Source organism: Anser cygnoides, chromosome 18, assembly GCF_040182565.1.
Source record: "Anser cygnoides isolate HZ-2024a breed goose chromosome 18, Taihu_goose_T2T_genome, whole genome shotgun sequence".
NCBI classification, from domain to species: domain Eukaryota; kingdom Metazoa; phylum Chordata; class Aves; order Anseriformes; family Anatidae; genus Anser; species Anser cygnoides.
The window spans coordinates 8,176,869-8,196,794 of NC_089890.1; the positions used below are offsets into that span (position 1 = coordinate 8,176,869).

General features: G+C 51.6%; 2 protein-coding genes across 4 annotated transcripts in view; both read right to left on the bottom strand.

Moving 5' to 3' along the window:
• The window catches only part of MYO18A (myosin XVIIIA), a 54,623-nt gene extending 47,029 nt beyond the window's left edge, over positions 1–7,594 (bottom strand). Inside the window, exon 1 of the mRNA XM_066979612.1 lies at positions 7,555–7,594. Within this exon, the coding sequence (XP_066835713.1) occupies positions 7,555–7,560 (6 nt within the window). The 5' untranslated portion in view covers positions 7,561–7,594. The remainder of the gene's footprint in view (positions 1–7,554) is intronic.
• On the bottom strand, positions 5,065–19,697 carry NUFIP2 (nuclear FMR1 interacting protein 2). 3 transcript variants are annotated; one of them, XM_066979624.1, is made up of 5 exons: positions 19,025–19,697; positions 14,742–16,448; positions 8,207–8,239; positions 7,555–7,609; positions 5,065–6,962 (listed from the first exon to the last, which is right to left on the bottom strand). In XM_066979624.1, exons 1-4 carry the CDS (start codon positions 19,188–19,190, stop codon positions 7,557–7,559), a joined length of 1,959 nt encoding a protein of 652 aa, XP_066835725.1. In that variant the 5' UTR covers positions 19,191–19,697; the 3' UTR covers positions 5,065–6,962; positions 7,555–7,556. The 3 variants fall into 3 exon arrangements, with proteins under 3 accessions (XP_066835725.1, XP_047924020.2, XP_066835726.1); XM_048068063.2 differs by having other exon boundaries at positions 5,065–7,609; positions 19,025–19,696; XM_066979625.1 differs by lacking the exon at positions 19,025–19,697 and adding an exon at positions 17,480–18,034 and having other exon boundaries at positions 5,065–7,609.
• Positions 19,698–19,926: the final 229 nt, after the last annotated feature.

Sequence of the window (19,926 nt, forward strand, 5' to 3'; positions counted from 1 at the left end):
CCTCCAATTACTAAAGTAGGCTCTTTAAAATAAAAAAATAATATATATATTTATATAGATATACAGAGAGAGAGAGAGAGAGACAGAAAGCAAAGGAGTGAGAGGCTACTAAAAAATCAAGAAGCGCCAGTTTTCTGCTACAGCTGTCAGCAAAGAACTGTCACCTTACATCATACCCTCCGAGATGGTGAAGATAATGTAGGCAATGACAGCACAGGAATGCAAAAGAGGGCAGATAAGTCACTTCTGGTAATGAGACACAAATTAAACTTTCAAAACATGTGCATAGCTTTATTCATCTGCTTCAAACTAACCTTTTCACGGAGCTTCAGCGAAACCCGAGTGTGCAAAATGCATTTCTAAAAAATAATGCAAGCAAGCTTTCACATTTACAGTGGCAGAAGTACGGAAAGACTAACAGAAATCACACGGACGGGCGAGGAGAGAGAGAGAGATGAAGAAACAAGAATTGCACAGCTTCATATTCTGAGTCACTGACTGCAAACATAAGCATTTCTACTTCGTTAACTGTAAGCAAGGCATGTTTACTTTTCCTTTACAAAAAAAAAAAAAAAAAACAACTGAAAAAACCCACAGTAACAAGAACCACAGCCTGGAAGGGAATAAATCCCCTGGGCAATGGGAATCCCGGCTGCTGCAGAGAACCCCCAGTTCCAGAGTGGCGCTGGCTCTGGACCTTCACCTGGTTTTGCTCTGCAGGCAAAGCACTGCAACGCTTATTTCTGTCTGCAGGAGAACAGCAAAGCAGATTCTTTCTCTCACCCCCACTCCCCTCAAAAGTCGCAGAAAACAGGTCATGTTAGGAAAGGAAAGGTGCCATCCCATAGGACATTTTCCCCAAACTGTAAGACAGCCACTATCCAGACTGGCTTCGAAGCCTCGTTTCGACCGCAGACCCGATGGGCCACAGGGACAAGGACCGCTCCCCGACCGGAGATGGGGCTTGGTTATGGGGCATGGTTCTGGGAGATGGGGTTTGGCTAGGGGAGATGGGGCACAATTAGGGGACTGGCGAGCCAGCAGCCCGGCTCTCCGATGCAGCGCCCTGCGGCAGCTCGCGAGCCACTGCAAGGTCTGTTTAGACAGACCGAGCACACACGCAAGGCACGTTCAGGATATGGACACACACGCACGTGTGTAAAAGAGCAAACGCTGGCCAAAAGATGATGCTGGATAAACTTATTAAGCAGGCGGGGAATTGTGGTCTACGGCATTTATACACTATTTTCCAGGCAGTTGTAATCCCAAAGCATTTTTCCTACACAACTTTAGACCTTCCCTCACTTTACTAAGATTTTTTTTTTAAAGGATTTTCTATAGATAGTCAGTTCTCTCTACCTTCTCCAGCAAACTCTTTCTCCGTGGTGTGCAAACCTCCCTGCCAGCCCTGGTGGCCTGGGTGTCGCCTACGGGGAAGAAGAGGTCCTGGAGCCACCTACACCCCGTGGCAGCGCCCCAGGGCCCTTCCTCTCGTGCCACATGCTTCGGGCTGCAGCAGGGGAGGACGCGGGACACGGCGCCAGCCTCGGGGAGGCAGCCAGGCAGGAAGGAGGCCGTGCGATTTTTAATACTGCTGGTTAACTTCACATTGAGATAAAGTATTAATTTTTTTTTTTTTTTTCCAGAGATGAGCAATTTCCTTCCAAAGATCTATTCAAATAGAAAACAAAATATTCAAAGCGGAGACGAGACAATAGCTCATTGAGATTTTTGACCTCACAAATACCCAGGCATCTTTCCCGCACCGCCAGCCATCGAGGAAGGAGAAGGTGGAAACCTCGGGGATTTGCACTGCCCTTCCAATAGCAGCTCGAGAAAAGGAAGGAGAGAAAAAAAAAAAAAGCACAGTGTTCTTTCAAGTTAAGAGTTCTCCTTTTGCTTGCGTTTGCATAGAAATTCCCGTAGGTCAGCACCAGGATCAGGTACAGCCCTCTCCGACACCCCAGCTCCCAGCTCCCCGCAGTTAGTGGCTGTGTTACAGGAGGGTTCAACTATCCTCAGAGGAACTACATGGTCACGTAAAAAAGTGCATCACACATTCTTGATTTTCAGGGTTACTTATAGCAGCAGCAGCATTAATCCAAGACATGAACAGTTGTAGATTCATTCTTAAATGCAGCAACACTCAATGAAATGTCTTTGAGGAAGGTCACAAGAGGGTCCTTCTCAAAAGGATAAAATGAAAATTAGACTATTTAATATAGACAAAAAGGAGATAAAACAAAAAAATTAAAGACACATAATCTTATTTACATTAAAAAAAACATTCTTGTTAAAATATCTTTACAACACCTAAGCAAAAAAATATGTATTTTAAGAATAAAGCAGAAACTCCTAAAGCAGTATCCATTTTTGGAACCCTTATTTAGCACCTGAGGAAAGACTGTATGGAAAGCAGACAGGTTTTTTTGTTGTTTTTTTTTTGTTTGTTTTTTAAGAAAACTGTAAGTTGTATTTTTGCTAAACGTTCATATGTTCGCAGTACACGAGTTTCATACCACAGAAAGAAATGAAGTAGTTTTTTTTTTTTCTTTTTCTTTTAAAGATACTCTACTCGTTAATAAGGCTGTAGAAAAGGGACACTGCTATCTTACAAAATGGCTTTAGAGCTCTGGACATGCCGTAATGAAGCTTTCTGGTTAACAGTCAAGATTAATACAGGTCGGCATCCCCTGGCGAAAGCACGGGTAACGACTTTTGCTCCCGGAGCAGACCGAGGGGCGGCCGCGCGCAGCGCTCCCGCGTCTCCTGGCACCGCGCTGCCGAGCGATGCCACTCGCGAGGACCTCCAGCAGGATACAAGGAAGCCAGCCTTACCCTGTGGTGTGATACGAATTGTGCAAATTTCTAAAGCTCTGTAAGCTCCGGACGGCGGCGCAGCCGGCAGAGGAGACCGAGATCTTCCGCTCCTGCGCGCCGAGTCCAGACTCGCGGCTCTCGGCTGCCTGCGCTGGGGCTTTTTCACAAGGAAAGGCAGGAACACACCTCGTCCTCGTGGTGGCCGAAGCCAGAATTACCCTCGCTCCTTCCTCACGCCAGCAGTCTCCCAGCCTCAGACCTCCTCTGCCTTCTGCACCCGGGCGAAATTTTGTAGCAGCTTTAAATTACGGTTAGCCTCGTTCTCTCCCCTCTTGACCTTAATCATCTCCCTTGTAAACAGCCTCTGCACGGAAAACAAATCACTACACACACACATACAGAATGATCTTCTAGGGACAAGACTCCTGAAAGCTCCGGACACCTTGGCAATTCACTGAAAATGCTGAATCAAGAGCAAAAACTGGATGCAGGGGAAAGCTACCGGCTGCGTAACAGCAGTCCCGAAATCAGCCCGAGGTGCTCCCGCAGTCACCCGCCAGCCTCTTCTGGAAAGGATGCTGTCGTGCTGAGGTGATGCCCTCTTTTAAGGTGAAAAGCACTCATTACACACACAGCTCAGAGGACAAATTCCATCTCTAAATTTTGTTCCGAGCAGGAAGTGATTTCCCTTCTGATTTAGCTAGCCGGCTCTCCCTGTTACCGACCCCTGGCCGTCGAATAGCTGGCATGCTCGCAACCCGGAGAGAATTTTCTTTTAAAAGAAAATTCACATTTAAAAGAAGTTCACGGCAGCGAGGGAAGGCAAACAGCGGGGCTGGCGGTTCAGAAAGGGCAACGGGTTGAAGCGGGTGAGCACCAGAAAGCACACACTGGAGCTACCCACGTTATCGGAGAGATTTCGGAAATGGGTTTTGCAGATGGGCTTCGAACAAAACCAAAACGCAACCAGACCTTGAAAGCTGAAGACCTGGCAAACAGGCCCAGAAGAGGGGACTGAGGGGCTTGGAGGACCTTCCTCTGCACAACCACTGCTGGAGGAGGAGAGCACGGAGCAGCTTCTGGAAGCAGACCAAGCGCTCCCCGACCCGCCAAGAAAGCACGTGCCCGAGCCTCGGGTACACGAGACCCCAAAAGACACCCTACAGGACCTGCCGGGGAGGCAGGAGAGGTGGGGAAAGACCAAGCCTCCGTCCAGAGGAGAAAGCAGTGCCGCAGGGATGCCCACGCACCCGCACGTCCCCTGCCTTGGGCAGGAATCACTACTCAAATAAATAAGAAGCCAAAAAAAAGGGGAACCGGGCGGAAAGGGACGCGTAGAGCCTCCACCGAGAACAGAAAGGTGAAAGAAGCCTTAACCTGAATTAGTTCGTAGCCATTACAAAAATAGGTCGTGATTTCACCCTTAAGAGCCGCTTCCCAGCGCCACACACATTCAAGGGGTTTTGTTTTGAACTTCCTCAGCTCAGCGTAACGAAAGCAATGGCACCATGAACGCACGCTCCTTCTCCTCGCGCCGCGGACGCCCCCGCGCCCAGCCCCGGGGAGGGGGCTGCGCACCCCCTGCGGGCTGTTTTTGGTTTATGCTACAGTACTAATACTCTGAGTCCGACAAACAAACCACGAGACCGATCAGGAACACCTTAGCATTAATTCAACGCGCTAAAATTAGTCACAGCTCAATTTTAACTTTTTTTTTTTTGTTTTTTTTTTATATAAGTTTACACAAAAATAATCAGAAAACGGATTAAATCTTAAGATATTTTTAATAAGTGCTCAGTAAGGAATTGTGTGAGGACTTGGGGAGGACTGCAGACGGACAGGGCGAGTTACACAAAGCACAGAGAAAGCTTCTTCCACGGTCCTGCCTGGCTCCGGGCACTACCTAACCAAACCTGCCCTGCCTTCGGCGGCGGGCTGCAACCGCGAGAGCTCGGAAAGAGGATTTCCTAACCACGTAGTGCTGAGCACGTGCCGAGGAGCTCGTGCAGACAGACAGACAGACGGGTGTTTGAAGAGGGGATGCTCAGAGACACAGCGGAGGAGGCGCCTCTACGCGGGTACGGCCGGCACGGGGCCACGCGGCCGCGAGACAGAGCAGCGGGGACGGACGTCGGGGACCAGCGAACCCACCCATCGTGTGTGCACCGTGCTTCCTTCAGAGCTCCTAGCCGGGGCAGGGTACCAGGACAGCTCAGACCCCCAGGGGAGCAAAACAGGTCTTGGTTTTGTCTTTTTTTTCTTTTTTTTTTTTTTTTTGTAATGGAACCCAGCCCTTAAGGCGACAAGTGACTACACAAGGCAAATAAATACACAGCAGAGCCTTAAAGCCAGGAAAACAAACTGGAACCTTTGCTATCAGCCTTCAACGCTTTTTTTCATTTTGAAAATAATAATAATAATAAAAAAAGATTTCTTCTCCCTCACCCCTCCCACCAGCCCCGTTGTCCAGTTTGTTCAACACCTTAAAGCTCAGGAACGCCCCAGCTCTTTCGCGGCGGAGCGGGAGGCGATTCCGACTTTTGGCAAGCAGTTGGGAGACTCGACAGAAGTAAAAATAGGAACGTAGGAGGACTAGATGTAGGGCACATCTGTAAACATGTTGTACATCTGCAAGTTACACACACCTGCAAGGGTGATACAGTTTATAGGTGAAACAGAACTATCAGCGACTGGCCAACCACAAATTTCTGAGCTTGGACTGATACAATACATCGCTACTATATAGTATCATACGAGGGTATTATACTATATAGCACTTAATACATAAAATGGAGTAGGCAATCCATAGTCAAACTTTTAAAACTAAGCATTGCGGAAAGCTAGCAATCTTACAAAAGGTACAGAATTAAGTTTCGTTGTCCCACCGTGAACCTAAGCGCTTCATCCAGGAACAATCTCATTAAAAGAACAAAAACAATTAAAAACGCATGCTACATACTCGTCGTTAACACAAAAAAAAAAAAAAAAAGAAAGTGGATAAACCTAAGCACGAGGGGTGGGCAAAAGGTTTGGGCTTCTCTGCTTCCTGTAATGCCCCACATAGGATCCAGCCTCATCGGAGGATTCAGCACCTCTGCCGAGCTGGGTGCCCAGGCACACGCGAGCTGGCGCTGAGCTCGGAGGGGCCGGAAACCCCTCGGGGTTGCTTTCATTTCAGGATTATTCTCTGCTGGCTCTCGCGTTGGACCCTGCGGTCCTCCCACCGGGAGCCCCCCCCCCGAGAACCACGCAGCCCCCAGACGGTTTGGACGTGCCACACACAAGCTGCAACGGGACAGAGCGGGTTACACAGCTGGAGCCGGCAGGCTGAGCAGCCTTCTCTACCACTGCCAGAAAGCTCTCCTTTCTTTCGGATTTTTTTATTTTTTTTTTTAATTATTATTATTTTCATTCCTAAGCCCTCCATTTTTGTAATAAAATATATTTTTATTAAGAGATAATTAGAAGCAGAGCCCGGAAATACACAGACTGCGTTAAAATATAAAAGAGCGTTTCCAACGGGCAGGTGCGGGGAGCCCAGCCATCGGTGATCTACGGACAAATTGAAAAGGATTCAAGTTCCCATTTTTCTTTTTCTTTTTTTTTTCTCTTTTTAAAATTTTTGTGTTTTTTTCCTCTTTTTTTTTTTTTCAATTTTTTAAGAGAAAAAATAATTAAAGAAGGGTGAGCGTTAGCAGAACTCAATTCCACTTCAGTTTTTCAATGAAAATGGGAAAAAAAATCCAGCACACGTAGTGTTAGGAGACAGACAGAGCAAGTATGAAGCACCTACGTTGAAAGCAAGAGATTTTTTTTTCTGTTTTTGCTCCCAGTAATACAATGGCATTAACCTGTGGGAACAGTGGTGTTTGCTGTTTTTTTTTTTGTTTTGTATTTTTTTTAAACCATATTAAATGCCTAAACCAATTATTTAAGTTTTCCATGTTGTCTTTTAAAACGAAACAACTCTTCAGTTGCAATAGTCCAACGTGTAACCGGAGCCAGGTCAACTGTGTGACTTCACCATGCATCCTAGGACTGCAGTATTACCATCTTTCCCCCAGAAGAACGATGCTTTAAGACAATTTTCCCAAAATAGGACTGGCTGCTTTACTCCTGGCAAAAACCTGTGTTATAATTCTCTGGAAAAAAAAAAAAAAAAAAACTCTGCAAACTTCAAGGTGTTTCTCCAGCATTCAATGGAAAACAAAACAGGAAAAAAAAGGGGGGGAGGTGGAAGGGAAAGGGGAGATGAAGGATGGTGAATCATCCTGATTTCCCTGTGATTAGTGTGTCACTACAGTCACAGAACAAGAAACAGAAACCTTGTCAAGTGGAAATGCCTCTCCAGTGGGTTGCTGTTGCCCATGTAGACGACAGCAGGAACTTTAGAACTGGGCTTGTAAATCGAGTCTGTGTTTGTTAATCACTTGCATTCACTCTTTAAACAAAAACAAAACGAAAAAAAAGAAAAAAAATCTATTCAGTACCGGAGATTAAATAATCACGTGTGTAGTCTCGTTGAAATAAATTTTCAGATTCCTTAAGAAGTCTAATTACTTTCAGTCGCCATTTTTAAATAACTATATTATATATTTGTATATATTATCCTGTGATTCTAGTTATGGTTCCTCTGCTGCACTGAAGATTTAGAAGGAGCATAAAAGCCTTTTGTCCCCCACGAACAGCACGAGTGCTGCAGAAAGGTTATAACAGGCAGTCTTGTCTTGCTACCTTCATTGATCCGGGTGATCCATGGCTTCATCGTAGGTGATTATCCTTTTGGGATCTGGAAAAGAAAGCAAAATCCTAAGTTTTCGGCAAGCTACTTTCAGAACCCGTGGCTTCCCAACAGACCTGCAAGATCCTCAGCTGTAACCAAAAGCCTCCCACCCCCAAAAGAGGCACAATTAAAGGCAGGTCACCAGCTCCGTGCAGATCTGCACTTGCTCCCCTCGTTGCATCACCGTGCAGCAACACCATGGGCAGCACAAGGCCCCCTGTAATGCTCTCCCCACACTGTGGTCACAGACGAAATAGGGGGGAGGTACCCAAATCTAAAGCTTAATCTTGGGTGTGACGCCCAGCACCAGACAAATAAAACGATTATGACATGCACATGTGCAAGACTCATGAAATCTAGACTGGCCCTGTTTTTCTTTCTTTCAGGTGCTCTGCTTCACTCGGAGCCTCCCACAGCCACGGTACAGCTTGCTGTCCTGGCTTTCAGAGATCCCAGCACAGATAAACCCAAGGAGATGCAAACAGCAAACGCCAAAAATCTCGAGCATCTCCAGACACCGGCACGGCCAGCTCTCAAGACCCGTCCCGGAGGTCAGAGCAGGACAGAGCGACCGGGTTTGTTTGTTATTCCCAACATCCTTACCTTGCTTCTGCAAATTCCAAATCATTTCCATTTCTGTGAAGACAAAATGAGAAGACCATTGTTACTAGGTGCATCTAGGTGGTACCTAGAGACAACCCCAAACAGGCTTTAGTTTCTGGAGTGTGGTGCGACACCACCACCGCCGCGCTGGGGCTGTTGGACAAAACCCACCCCGCACAGCCCAGCCCCAGCAGGACTGCAGGGATCTGGCGATGAAAGGCATCGAGACAGCTGTACCACGGCTGGAGGTATCGGGCGACCGAACCCTGAGTTAGAGATGTCACCACCAGCCCCTATTCCTACAGATCGCAGCCTAACTCCAGGATTTACAGCTCTGCCTCCAGCGCTGCTTTACGCCTTGCAGCCTCAACGAGGAGCCTGCAGAGATGGTTTTCACGAGCCGACGCGTTACATGCATGATACAAGAAGTGCTGGACAAAGCAAGTTCTTCGTGGCTCACAGCATGCTCCCGTCAAAGCCCTCGGTGCCGAAACTGCTCCACGGCCACTGCCACACAGCACCGGCACAGACCGCGGAGCGATGCTCCAGGGGCGCGTGGCTCTTTCCTCAGTTTCCCTCCATAGCACACGTAGCACAAAAACCAACCCAACCATCCCAGACCTCACTGGAAGAGCACGTGTCTTCCTTTGTTTACCTAAGGAATAACAGGAAAGTTAAACGTTCTCCTCGTTCACATTAAGAAACGACAGAAGGCTGCTCCGTTTAAATTAAGCCCCTAAAAAATTAAGTCACAGCAGGTCTTCAGAGACCTATTCAAAATAACTATAGCTAGCCGCTCTCAGGTTGCATTTATGAGCTAGAATATTTATGAAGACGCTAACTGTACCCTGCGCCCAAGATTAAGAGGCATCATTATGGAAGAGAGCAACGAGGAGGAGCACGCGCGGCAGGAGCGATCTTTAAAGCCTCCCTTCTGCCAGAGGGGAGCACGGCTGCAACAGGTGGGAGCAGAGATGGCAACAGGTTACTGAACAACACAACGCGCTGTGTGGCTGCAACGCAAGCAACGGGTAAACCACACAAGGGAAAGAAGCTGAGAAAAGCCTACAAAACCCCTGGCCCCAGCACGACGTGTGCCCAGCGTCGACTTGCGTCCCTTCGGCTTTTGTTCCCTACAACCTCGAGCTCCCCGGGGCAGGAAATTGCATGCAAATAAATATGACCTGTCCTCTCTGCACAATTAAGCCTTTTGTAAGGAAGGCCCCGACCGACCGAACGTTACAAGGTCTGTTATTTTTGCCTCACAATAGCGGCAGTGCTTTACTTTCACCAAGGAACCCGAAGCGCTTTGGGGAAAGCAACAGCCCCTAACGGGGACACGAGCTCCCGCACCCCGAGGGGTGAGTCCCCAGAAATAAGGTAAACCAGCTACTAAAATCCCCTCCAGCAGAATCGGTTTTCCATTCACCGTGAAGTTAGATGCATCATTTGAAGACCATCAATTTTTTGAAGACCAAAAAAATAAGAGTAACCCTTTTCAGACTCCAAACAACCTTCCTTTACTTCTTTGGAAGGAGCAGTAGGGGAGAAGGTGGTGCGAAGCACCCTGTGCATCCTAAACACGTGGATGCAGCTGCTGGCAGGTGCTCAGCCTGACCCACCTACCAAGCCGAGCACCCCCAGCGAGCTGTCCATGATATCCACTGCTCCCGACACTCCTGGTACCTCCTGCCGTCAGACGAGGCCAGCAGCACGAGCCGGAGGTAAATAACTGCCATCCACAAACCCTTGCACAACCTGGCTTCAAAGCCGGCCCTGCTCCGAGCCAGGGGTCGAACGAGGTCACCTCCAAAGCCGTGTCCAACCTCTCCTTCTCCGGGGCTTTCACAATCCGCGAGGCTCCACCACGGCCTGGCCTCTCCAGCCCGGAGCCAGCAGGCGCAGAGCAGCCCCTGGGCATCCACGTACGGAGCTGCGGGTAAAGGAGCCGCTCGTGGGCGCTGCCACTGGAGCACAGGGGCTGCGGGGAAGGCTTTGATGTCAGGACCGGACCAAGGCACCCTGGTGAATTGCACTGAGATTCCTCATGGGCCAATAAACTTTACAGCAGTATCGGTACGTAACCTTGGAGGGGAAAGGAGTCTTTATGTGGTGTCTCGTTAAGATGGGCACTTTTATATACGTTCTCCTTGCTAGAGAGAATGCCCCTGCAAAAAAAACGTCTCTGCACTGTGCAATGTTCTTTGCTCTTATAAACCTAACACAAACTGACAATCGTCCCTAAATTGAACAGCTAAAAAAGAAAATAACACAGAAGGACCATCCGTGCTTGACTTCTCCGCAGGACACAATGATTATGTTAAGGGATCGTCCAGGAAATAAAGCAAAAATTAAAAACTTGATGCTGCAGAGACTCATCATTATACCACTGGGCAGCAGTTCCTGCCAAGTGGAAAAAGCAGAGATTTGAAGAATTAAATCAGCTTCTGCCCAACAGCCCATAGGCAACCGACTGAGCCCTAGCCCCTTCCCACCGAGGGAGAGGGAGAACCACGGCTTTTCTCCCTCCTCCTGATGCAAAGGAGGGGAACTGCTGAATTCACAGCTCTGCTGTTTCTTCTGACCCAGTTCACCAGCCCGGCGAACGCCACTCCTTGCTGGCCCACGCTGCCTCGCTCTATTTTCCACGCCGCTCTTCTGCTTCCTCATGCGAGCAGAGACGTGGCGCAGCCGAGACGCCGCGAAGGAACAAAGCGGCAGCGCAGGCAGGAACTCAGGGGCAAGGCAGCAGAGGAAAACTGCTGCAGATTCCTCTCTCCTCCACCTACGTGGTCTTTGCTACCACGAGACCTCGTGTACCCTCTGCTCAGCTCGCGAGGAGGATGCTAGCGAGCACCCCAGCACAAGAGCTGCCGTACAGAGCCCGCTCCGAGCCACGGGCACCCTCAGCCTGGGAGATCACAGCTGCCCCAAGAGAGTGAAATTCTGCAAAGCCTTGGCAAGAATTGTGGAACGAAACATTTCATCCAGCTGTCTTTAAAAGGAGGAGTAAAGCAAGGGGAAGATGTTGATTTAAGTGGAAATAAAGCTGAGATACTCCCAGGCTCCTCTTCTCAAGGAGAGGACCAAACCACCTGCGAGGAGCAGTCCCAGCCTCAAAGAGACGAGGGTTTTGGCAATGCCACGCCAGGATGAAGGTTCGGTTCCGACCCAGGGGGGAGTGAAGCCCCTGAGCGAGAGCATCCCTCCTTCCTGGTCCTCGCAGCCTCCCCCACAAAGCTCACGTCCCCGGCTCCAACCAGACGGCGTAACGCACCGGCACGTAACTAACTCAGCTCCACCTTGCTACATCAGACGCGGCAGCAGCGGGTGGCAGGCACTGCCACGAACGCCGAGCGGCAGGCGCTGCCAACCGAGGCAGCCACGCTGGGGACCGGGTCTTACACTCAAGCAGGTCGGATGACCAGGGGAGCCTCTCTGCCCGTATAAAAAAAATAAAAGGGAAGCACGGAGTGGGAGCGTACAGGAAGCAACATGAAAAGCATCCAAGGACAGGAGCATGCACCAGCGGCCCTGCCAGAACATTCCCAGCACCCCGACCTGCGGGGAAAAGGCAACCCGGGCGCGTGAAGGAGCTCAACTTCCTCGGCCAGGACCTCGCTGCCGGCACTTACTTCTGGCGGTCAGGCAGGAGGGTCACTGTACTCGCTGGACAAACCGTGCACAGGAAGGCCGGTTTGCTGGAGGTCACCTCGAGGCTTTCCCGTAACCGATGTCCAGCCCGAGGCGAGGATCCGCACGACCCGATCGCAGCCGCTGCCACCAGCAGCACCACGGGCACAAGTTTACGGCGGGCAGACGGAGGCACTGCAGCTGCTATCTCCCTGCCTCACCCTTTCTCCACGTGCTGCCCGCGCTGGATTTACCGCTCGTGGAGCTCGGGGCAGGGAACACACCAGGGCAGGTGCTCTGAGCTCGTCCCCGTCCTTGCCCCGCAATCGTGTCTCTGTGGCCATAACCCCGGAGGCAGGGCAGATCCGGAGATCAACGGAGACTTTGCTCAAAGACAAACAGATTGATCCGAAGAGGGAGGAGTTCACCGGCCTCTCTACCTCCAAACCAAACAAGCCGAGGACCCAGCTACCCACGACACCCTAACGCCTGCCCGGGCATGGAGCCGCTCCTTTCCTCCCACAGAGGGACTGGCTGGTCCCGGCTGGGACCCCAGGAAAATAACCCAGAATAAATGGAGAACCACGTGGGAATTAACCGCTGCTGCCCCACAAACTGCTCCCCGGCAGCTCAATTTGCCAAATACTTTCCGATCTGGTGTGACAGAGGAGGGCACGCACATGGTCTCACTGCAGGACCGTGGCACCAGGGTTTTCCATCGTGCACAGGGCAGGGAAAACGATGTTCCTCCAATACCACTTACACTAAACTCACCACAACAGCCTCCAGCAAACACCAAAACACAACGTCCAGCATCACCGCAGAAAACGTACTAAAACCTAGACTGATCTCTGCTTGGTACACCCGCGATAGCACCTGGAGACGAAGGAGAAAGACGAGCTCAGGCTGCTCGGAGCGCCCTGCCACCGCACTAATGGCACACCCGTGATCCTGTACCCCTAAATAACACCCCGAAGCCGGCACAGACACAGCCTGCAAAATAATTAGGCACAGAGGAGTGGCAGGGCAGGAGCCCCATCTTCCCAAGGCATCTGAGCACCAGGGGTGCTCATTTTGGCTGCCCAGAGCTCGGCCCACGTGGGGATGCCTGCAGGAGGAGAGGAAGGAGCAGAAAGCAGAGCTTTAAGAAGCTATTTAGGTGTCTGCTCTTGCCACTGAATGTAATTAACCTCAGCGGTCACAAGGACTGAACTCAGCCAGACTTTGAAGTTAACACCTCCTTAAGAGGACATGGGAAGGGAGTGGTCTTTATTTTCCTGTTGGTACTATTGTTTTACTGGGGTCTGTCTTTCACGCAGCTGGTGAGAAAGGGAGAGCCGATGAGCCTTGCTGAGGCTGCACAACGTTGCTTTTGTACAAGAAAGTCCAGGCTGACAAAGGGAGACAAATTTAAGCGTTAGAAACGTTTGCAACCTTAAGAGGATTTGCCCAGGACCTCCCTTCTACACCACGCTAGGCTTGTGGTACCCCATTTCTGATGAGAAACTGAAATTTAGGCTGCGGGCATACAAGAAACGAGTACAGAAAGCTTGCACTAAAGCTGGAATAGACTGAGCAGAGGGTAGAGGAATAAGACAGACAAAAATCAATCGAATGCTACTAGAGCTTAAAATGTTAACACTGTGAGAGTATGATGCCCTGGAAAAAATATAATTATTGTTTTTAAATGCCTAGGCTTACTATTACTAAAGGAAGCTATCTAAGATTCTGTGTCTTAGACAAGGAGTTTATAAAGAGGTAAATTCACAGCTTTGTGGTGGGTCAAAACACAACAAGTTTGCCAAAGCCATCCAAACATTAACCCCTCTGCAGAGGGGCTGAGACACTACCCACGTGGAAGTGCCCCCACAAAATGGGTGATTGCCTTCTTCACCCTCGGGGCAGGGGGATTCAGGGAGAGGCAAAGTGGAGGAGAACAAAAAAGGTCCCTGCGTTTGCCACAGGGAGTCAAAACACCGTGCCGAAAGGGAACCTCGGCTCCTGCTAACACCAAGCCAGGCCCAGCAGAGACCTCTGAGCTTTCGGGGCCGAGACCAGAGGTAAAGCAGAGAGCAAGCTGTCCTACAGGCTTTGCTCTGCTCACTCCCAGTTCTGTGCACCCGTATCGCGCTTCAGTCATTTCAGGTTTTAATAAAAAAAAGAGCCAGACTACAAAGGACTCCATGAAAGCAATAAAATCATCTGAAAGATTTGGCCTACAAAGAGAACAGGAAAATTCAATCTGCAGCTTGCAGAAGAGATGATACGCAGAGATCTGTCTGGTTGTTGCCATAATACTTAAGAAGGATAGAGAAAAGTGTAGGGGTGGGTGCTGAAAAATACAAATTAAAAAAATTAAAATAAAAAAAATCACACCATGAGAAAAGCCAGAGATGCATAGGAATCATTTTCCTTCCTTTAAAGCCACGATTTCATGGCCAGATCTGCCCAGGGGAGAAGCTGCAACACTTTGGTGGAAGAGGTGCGAGCACAGACCATGAAGTCCTCTCGGTAACAGAAAAGCTGGTAAAGCTGAAAAAGGGGAGGTGAACCTACACATTGAACTCCTTCCAGTGCCAAGAAGGACAGGAAGACCTGCTTGTTCCACATGGATTAAAATGCAAAACATGCTAATAGCTAGCCATCATCCTTAGCGACATCACTTAGGCTTGTCCATTGGAATAGAGGAAGGAGCACCTCTTAACAGAAGCTAAATAGCTTTTAAAGGAAGTTTCCCAAACCGTTATTGCCATTAGACATATGCAAGCAAAAAGCCCATTTCTAAAACAATCAGAACTGCTGTAAGAAATACATCACGTTATAATATTGCATTTCACTTCAAAGGAAGAAAAAAGGAAAAAAAGAACAGAGAATGCCCTTAGGCAGCGAGTTAAGCCATTACCTTTAGTGTGATATTTAACAGCAGCACTCAGGTCAAAAGAACCCCAGCTATCTTTCCTTTCTAGGCCTCTCTGGTACCCCTGTTCTTTGGCGGAGGCTAACAAATTGTTCGTGGGAGAGGCCAGAGGATTCTCTACTTCATAGTCTTTTGAAAGAAACACTAAAGCACCTTGGCTACCGGTGTCTGCCTTTTGCAGGTCACCGGCGTGATGCGACTCCAAAGCTACACCACCCTCGACAGCAGTCCCAGGCTTAAGAATAGCGCTAAGAATTGGAGGGCTAGTCCGTTTATCCAGCTCGTAAGCCTTAGGAAACACAGGTTGTTCAGTTCCTGAGGGAATGATTTCAGCACACTGTGAAACCAAAGTGGCAGGATATTCCCCTTGAAATGTCACTTCCATTAACTGATTATCCGCAGATTTCCCCACAACAGTTTCGGGGCCAGCGCTGGGCTCGTTTATGAACGACAAGCCCCACTGGTTCTGGAAGATATCTCCCAGGTTCTGCTGATTTGTCTGCGATGGGAAGTCGACTTGCGCTGTACCCAGAAGCACAGTTTGCATATTTGAAGGGTAGATAAAAAGGCTAGATTTCTTTTGTTCGAGAGCTGTCGAAACTGTACTTATGTCCTGGGGTACTGACTCAGAAGAGGTTGATGTTACAGTACTAGCAGCAGTTGTGAGCAGTGGCTGGGTCCCTGGAGAATATACATTTCCATCAGTCCCTGCTAAAATTGGCCCGTTTGAAAAGCTAGCAGAAGTAACAGATTTCATAGCAGACATGGGGACCTGGGACAGTCGACTTGATGTCTGGGCCTGAGTTTCCCCGGCAGATGACGAAGACGACGACGATGATGTGGATGGGGTTTGAGCTGCTTTGTTGAGGTTTTCTTTAACTTTACTTGCATAACTTATTTTGGGAACAATTTTAGCACTGCTATTGTCCACTGGAAAAACTGGGGGTGGCTTAAATAAGGTCCATGAGTCCTCTTTAGACGTAGCTGATGAAGCATGCTTCCCTTTGGGCCGGTCATCAAACTTCTTGCTGCTAATCCCAGGTTTGGCATCAGAGTTTTTTCGCTGTACATCCCCAAGCCCAGGCTTTCCTCGGCCTGCTCCACCAGCCCCAGCCTCGTATTTCCAAACGGGCTTAGTATTTTCAATTCGGTTCCCCTTTTGTTCACTATAATCAGGCTTGAAACTCTCCAGTTCCTGTTTTAAGGTTGGCGTACTGACCTCCTGTTGCATTATTTTGTCCTGTACTAGATTCAAGTTCTCACAACCCTTGGCACTGTTGCGCCTGCCTTTCCGTTTCTTAGGCGTAGTATATCCACTCTCAGAGCCGCTACCATCGTTATCGGCCCCTTTGCCTACGTAGCCATTAGTGATGTAGCTAGAGTTACTGGTTACCACGCCGTTTGGGACAGACACTCCCTCTGGCTTGTCTGAGGACTGACTTTCTCTAAGCTTGTTTTCGTAGGATTTCTCATTCTTTTTGTCCATGCTATTTTTCTGAATGAAGTTCTTGGTTTTGATTCCGGCTTTCCCCAAAGCACCGGCCTTAACGGTCTGCTTTGGGGTCACATTAGTGTCTACGAGTTGCTGGCTGCCATTGGGTACCCTGGATCCTGGGTTGGTGGTTTCATCAGAGCACAGGCCCTTCAGCGACACTTCTCGTTCCCCTGCGTTGCCATTTAGCTCTCCATAGCCTAGAAGAAAGCCAAAGACAACAAAAAGCAAGGATTAGAGTGGGAAACGTTAAACTTCTGATTGCAAAAAGCTGTAACCAGCCCCAAACATATACAGTTCCACCGAGCAGCTGTTTTAAAATGGGAAAACTTTGTCTGCTCTCCGATACGTGAAAACACATCCTTATTTGCTGGCAGCCAAGGAAGGGTTCAGCAGAAAGCACCAGCAGCTATCGGCTCTCACGCAACAGCAGCGCAGTGTTTAACAGGGGTAACAAAATAAAGCAAAGAGACACCTGAACGTTACGTAAGGAAAATACACCGTACTGAAACCCCTTGCAACCTGGTGAGCTATTTCATCAGCTACCATTTCCAGGTCGCACAGAGGAAATTCCCAGGATGCTTCAAGAGAGAGGGACCTGCTGCCTTTCCTCCAGGATTCCTTGAAATTCAGCATCTACTTTGTGAGCCAGGGCCAACTCCATTGCCTCCGTCCTCTCACAGGCCTGTGACACCAGCAACCCTCCCTCCCACCTTCCTCCAAGCACCACCTCTAGAAGAGAAAACAAGCCGCTTTCCGAAGGACACGTGCGAGTCCGGCTGGCAGTCGAAGGGAAGACAAGGTGGCAGCATTTCCTCGTGTCATTTCCAACCGGCACCTCCCTACACGTGCTCCGAGCAGGCGAGGGAACCGGGAAGCACCACATCCCCCGAGCACCGCCGCCGGCCCCCTGCCCACCGAGACCCATCCCAAGGAGCACTCGTGAGGGCTCCAAGCCCACAAAAGCAGGGCACCGTGCTGCTATCTCAGCTCGCCTTTTTGCCTCTGGAGTTCATTTTTGGGCCCAATGGCTCTCAAGTTCTTGAGATCATGATTTAAGTGGAGCAGAAAGCCCAGACCGAACCACCCTGTCTTCCTCGAGCCAGTGCAGCACACCCCACATCCCCCAGGCCCGAGAGCGGGCAGGACTCCAGCTTGGAAAAGAATGTTTTTGTTGTCGCCGATGCTGCTGAATTAAGCGGCTATACTAAAAAATCATTGTTATCCTCACATCCTGGAGCCTCAGATGCGCGGCAGATGTAACTGCTCAAGTTCTGCGCGACTCGGGAACACAAGAATCCTTGTAGGGATCTTTACAGAAATTCCACAGCCCCGTTTGCCGAGAGGGATCAAAAAGGGTTTTACTACACTCGAGTATCTCTAACCACCACAACTTCCACTGCAACTTCCAAACGCGCTGCTTGGAATACGACCCACAAATACTTCATCCCAGGGAAAACGAGCAGGGCGGGACTCTCAGCTGAGTCGACAGCTAAAAATTAAATATTCCCGAGCACCGCGCGGAGGAAGCCTGCTCAGGAGTAACGTGTTGCAGCTGACCTTGCGCGACTCGGGACTCCTGACATCACCAGCTAACGAAACAAAACAATACGAGCAGTCATAAGACCACTGCGGATGAGGAGCGAAAGAATAAAATGAAGAACAAAATCCATTTCAGTAAGTCAGCGTGTCAGCAGTTTCAAGTTCCAATTTTCAAGCCTTCCCAGCTCGGCTGAGTTCTCCCCAAATCAACGTTTGGGGCAGCTGGCTCCGGCCTGGAGCCGGGGGGGGCAGCGGCCCAAATTTAGGGGGGTGAGGAGGATGTGGGGAGGAGGTGAGGAGCGTGGGGCAGACCTGGGTGGAAGGGGTGTGGGGGGCAGCGTGTGGGGAGCCCCCTGATATCCATGGGGCTCCAGGGCAGGAGGGAGCTGCCCAGGGCCTCCACACGGCCCCGCGGCCTCCCCGCTGATGGAAGTGAAGATTTCAAGGAGCATGTGTGTGTGGGGGGGGGGGGGACATAAAAAAACCATACAAACCCCACAAAAAAAAAAATCAAACCAAACCAGAAATCCCCAGGCACATGGCACCGCGACTCCTCTTCCCACCCCGTGCTGGCTCCCGACCCGCCGCAGCCCAGTCGGTTTTATTTTTATTTATTTATTTGTGGAACGGGCGGTGTATGTGGGGGGGGGGGGGGGTCGTGTTTTAACGGGAGGAGGCCTCCCCCCGAGGGGGGGGGCGGGGGGGTTCCCCCAACATCGCGGCGGGGCCTCGGGCTCCTCACGGGGCTGCGGCTGGAGGAGGCCGGGGAAGGAGGCTGAGGAGGGAGGCCGGGGAAGGACGGAGGGAGGGAGGGAGGGAGGCCGCCGCCCTGCGCTTTCCGTGACTCATTGATTTGCACGCTCATCACTTTTCCACACGGGGCGGCCTCCCCCTTCCCCTTCCCCTTCCTCCCCTCCCAACCCACCGCCTCGCTCCCCCCTTTTCCTCCCTTCCCCTCCCCACACGGCCCCGGGGCCGGCCCCACACGTGCCCGGCGGTGCCGGCGGCCCCGCGGCTCCCCCAGCCGCGCCGGCTCCAACATGGCGGACAGGAAGCGGCCCCAGCGCGGCGGAGAAGCTTCCAGCCGGGCCGGGGGGGAGGAGGAGGAGGAGGAGAAGGAGGAGGACGAGGAGGAGGAAGGCCCCGCCGCCACCACCCCGCGAAGGTCACCGGCCCCGTCCCGCTCCTTCCCCCCCCCCCCCACCTCACGGCCACCCCAGCCCCAGCCCCGGACCTGTTCTCCGCTTCGGCGCCTCCTGGTGCTGCGGGTGCTTGTGGAGCGGCGGCTTGGGCTGGGCTCGGCCGTCGGGCGGCGGCAGGTAGGGGCTCTGCGGGCGGTGGTGGCTGTAGTAGTAGTAATGGTGGTGGTGGTGGTGGTGGGGAGGGGGCTGCTCCTCCATGGGGAGGGGGGTGGCTCAGCTCGCTGCCGGCGCTGCTTGGGGGGCCGGGCCGGGCCGGGCCGGGGCTTTTTTTTTTTTTCTCGCTGTGCTTCTTTTTTTTTTTTTTTTCTCGAGGCCGTGCAGGCTCCGGCGGCTGGGACGCGGCTGGCGCGGGGGAGGCGGCGGAGGACTGGCAGCGCCCGCCCTGCGCTCGGCCGGCCGCGACCGCCCCCCGCCCCGCCCCGCCCCGACCGGCGGAAAGGGAAGAGCCGGGGGGAGCCCGGCCCCGCGGGCACGCTGCTGGGGGCGGCCCGGAGCGGCTCGGAGCGGCCCTGCCCTGCCTCCCCCGGGGCCTCCGGGCCGCTCGGTGCCTGCCTTCCGCGTGTGGGAAGCCGGGAGGAGGAGGAGGAGGAGGAAGGCGCCCAGAGGCCCAGCTCGCAGCCCGGCTGCCCCCGGGCCGGTCCCGGCCCCTCCGCCTCAGCGCGGCTCCGCCCGCCGCGGGTCGAGCACAGGCGCGGTGCCGGGTCCCGGCTGGGCGGGGATCGGGGATCGGAGATCTGGGATCGGGTGGGGATCGGCCCCCAGGGCCCGGGATCGGAGCGGGGCGAGGAAGGAGGGGAAACGGGCTCCCCCACCGGCCTGCCTGCCGCCTTCCGAGGGCTGCGCTGAGGAGCTTGAGGGGGAGAAGGGGGAGGCGGCCTGGAGCTTGTCGGCGTTTGCCGGGGGTTTGCCGGGGGTTCCAAGCTCGCAGGTCCCG

Excerpts from the sequence above, each read along its gene's own strand:
- NUFIP2 (XM_066979624.1), bottom strand. The coding sequence starts at position 19,190 with ATGGAGGAGCAGCCCCCTCCCCACCACCACCACCACCACCATTACTAC. Across the intron at positions 8,240-14,741 it reads TGTTAAATATCACACTAAAG|AAATGGAAATGATTTGGAAT; the intron begins GTAATGGCTTAA and ends TTGTCTTCACAG. Across the intron at positions 7,610-8,206 it reads TTGGAATTTGCAGAAGCAAG|ATCCCAAAAGGATAATCACC; the intron begins GTAAGGATGTTG and ends TTTCTTTTCCAG.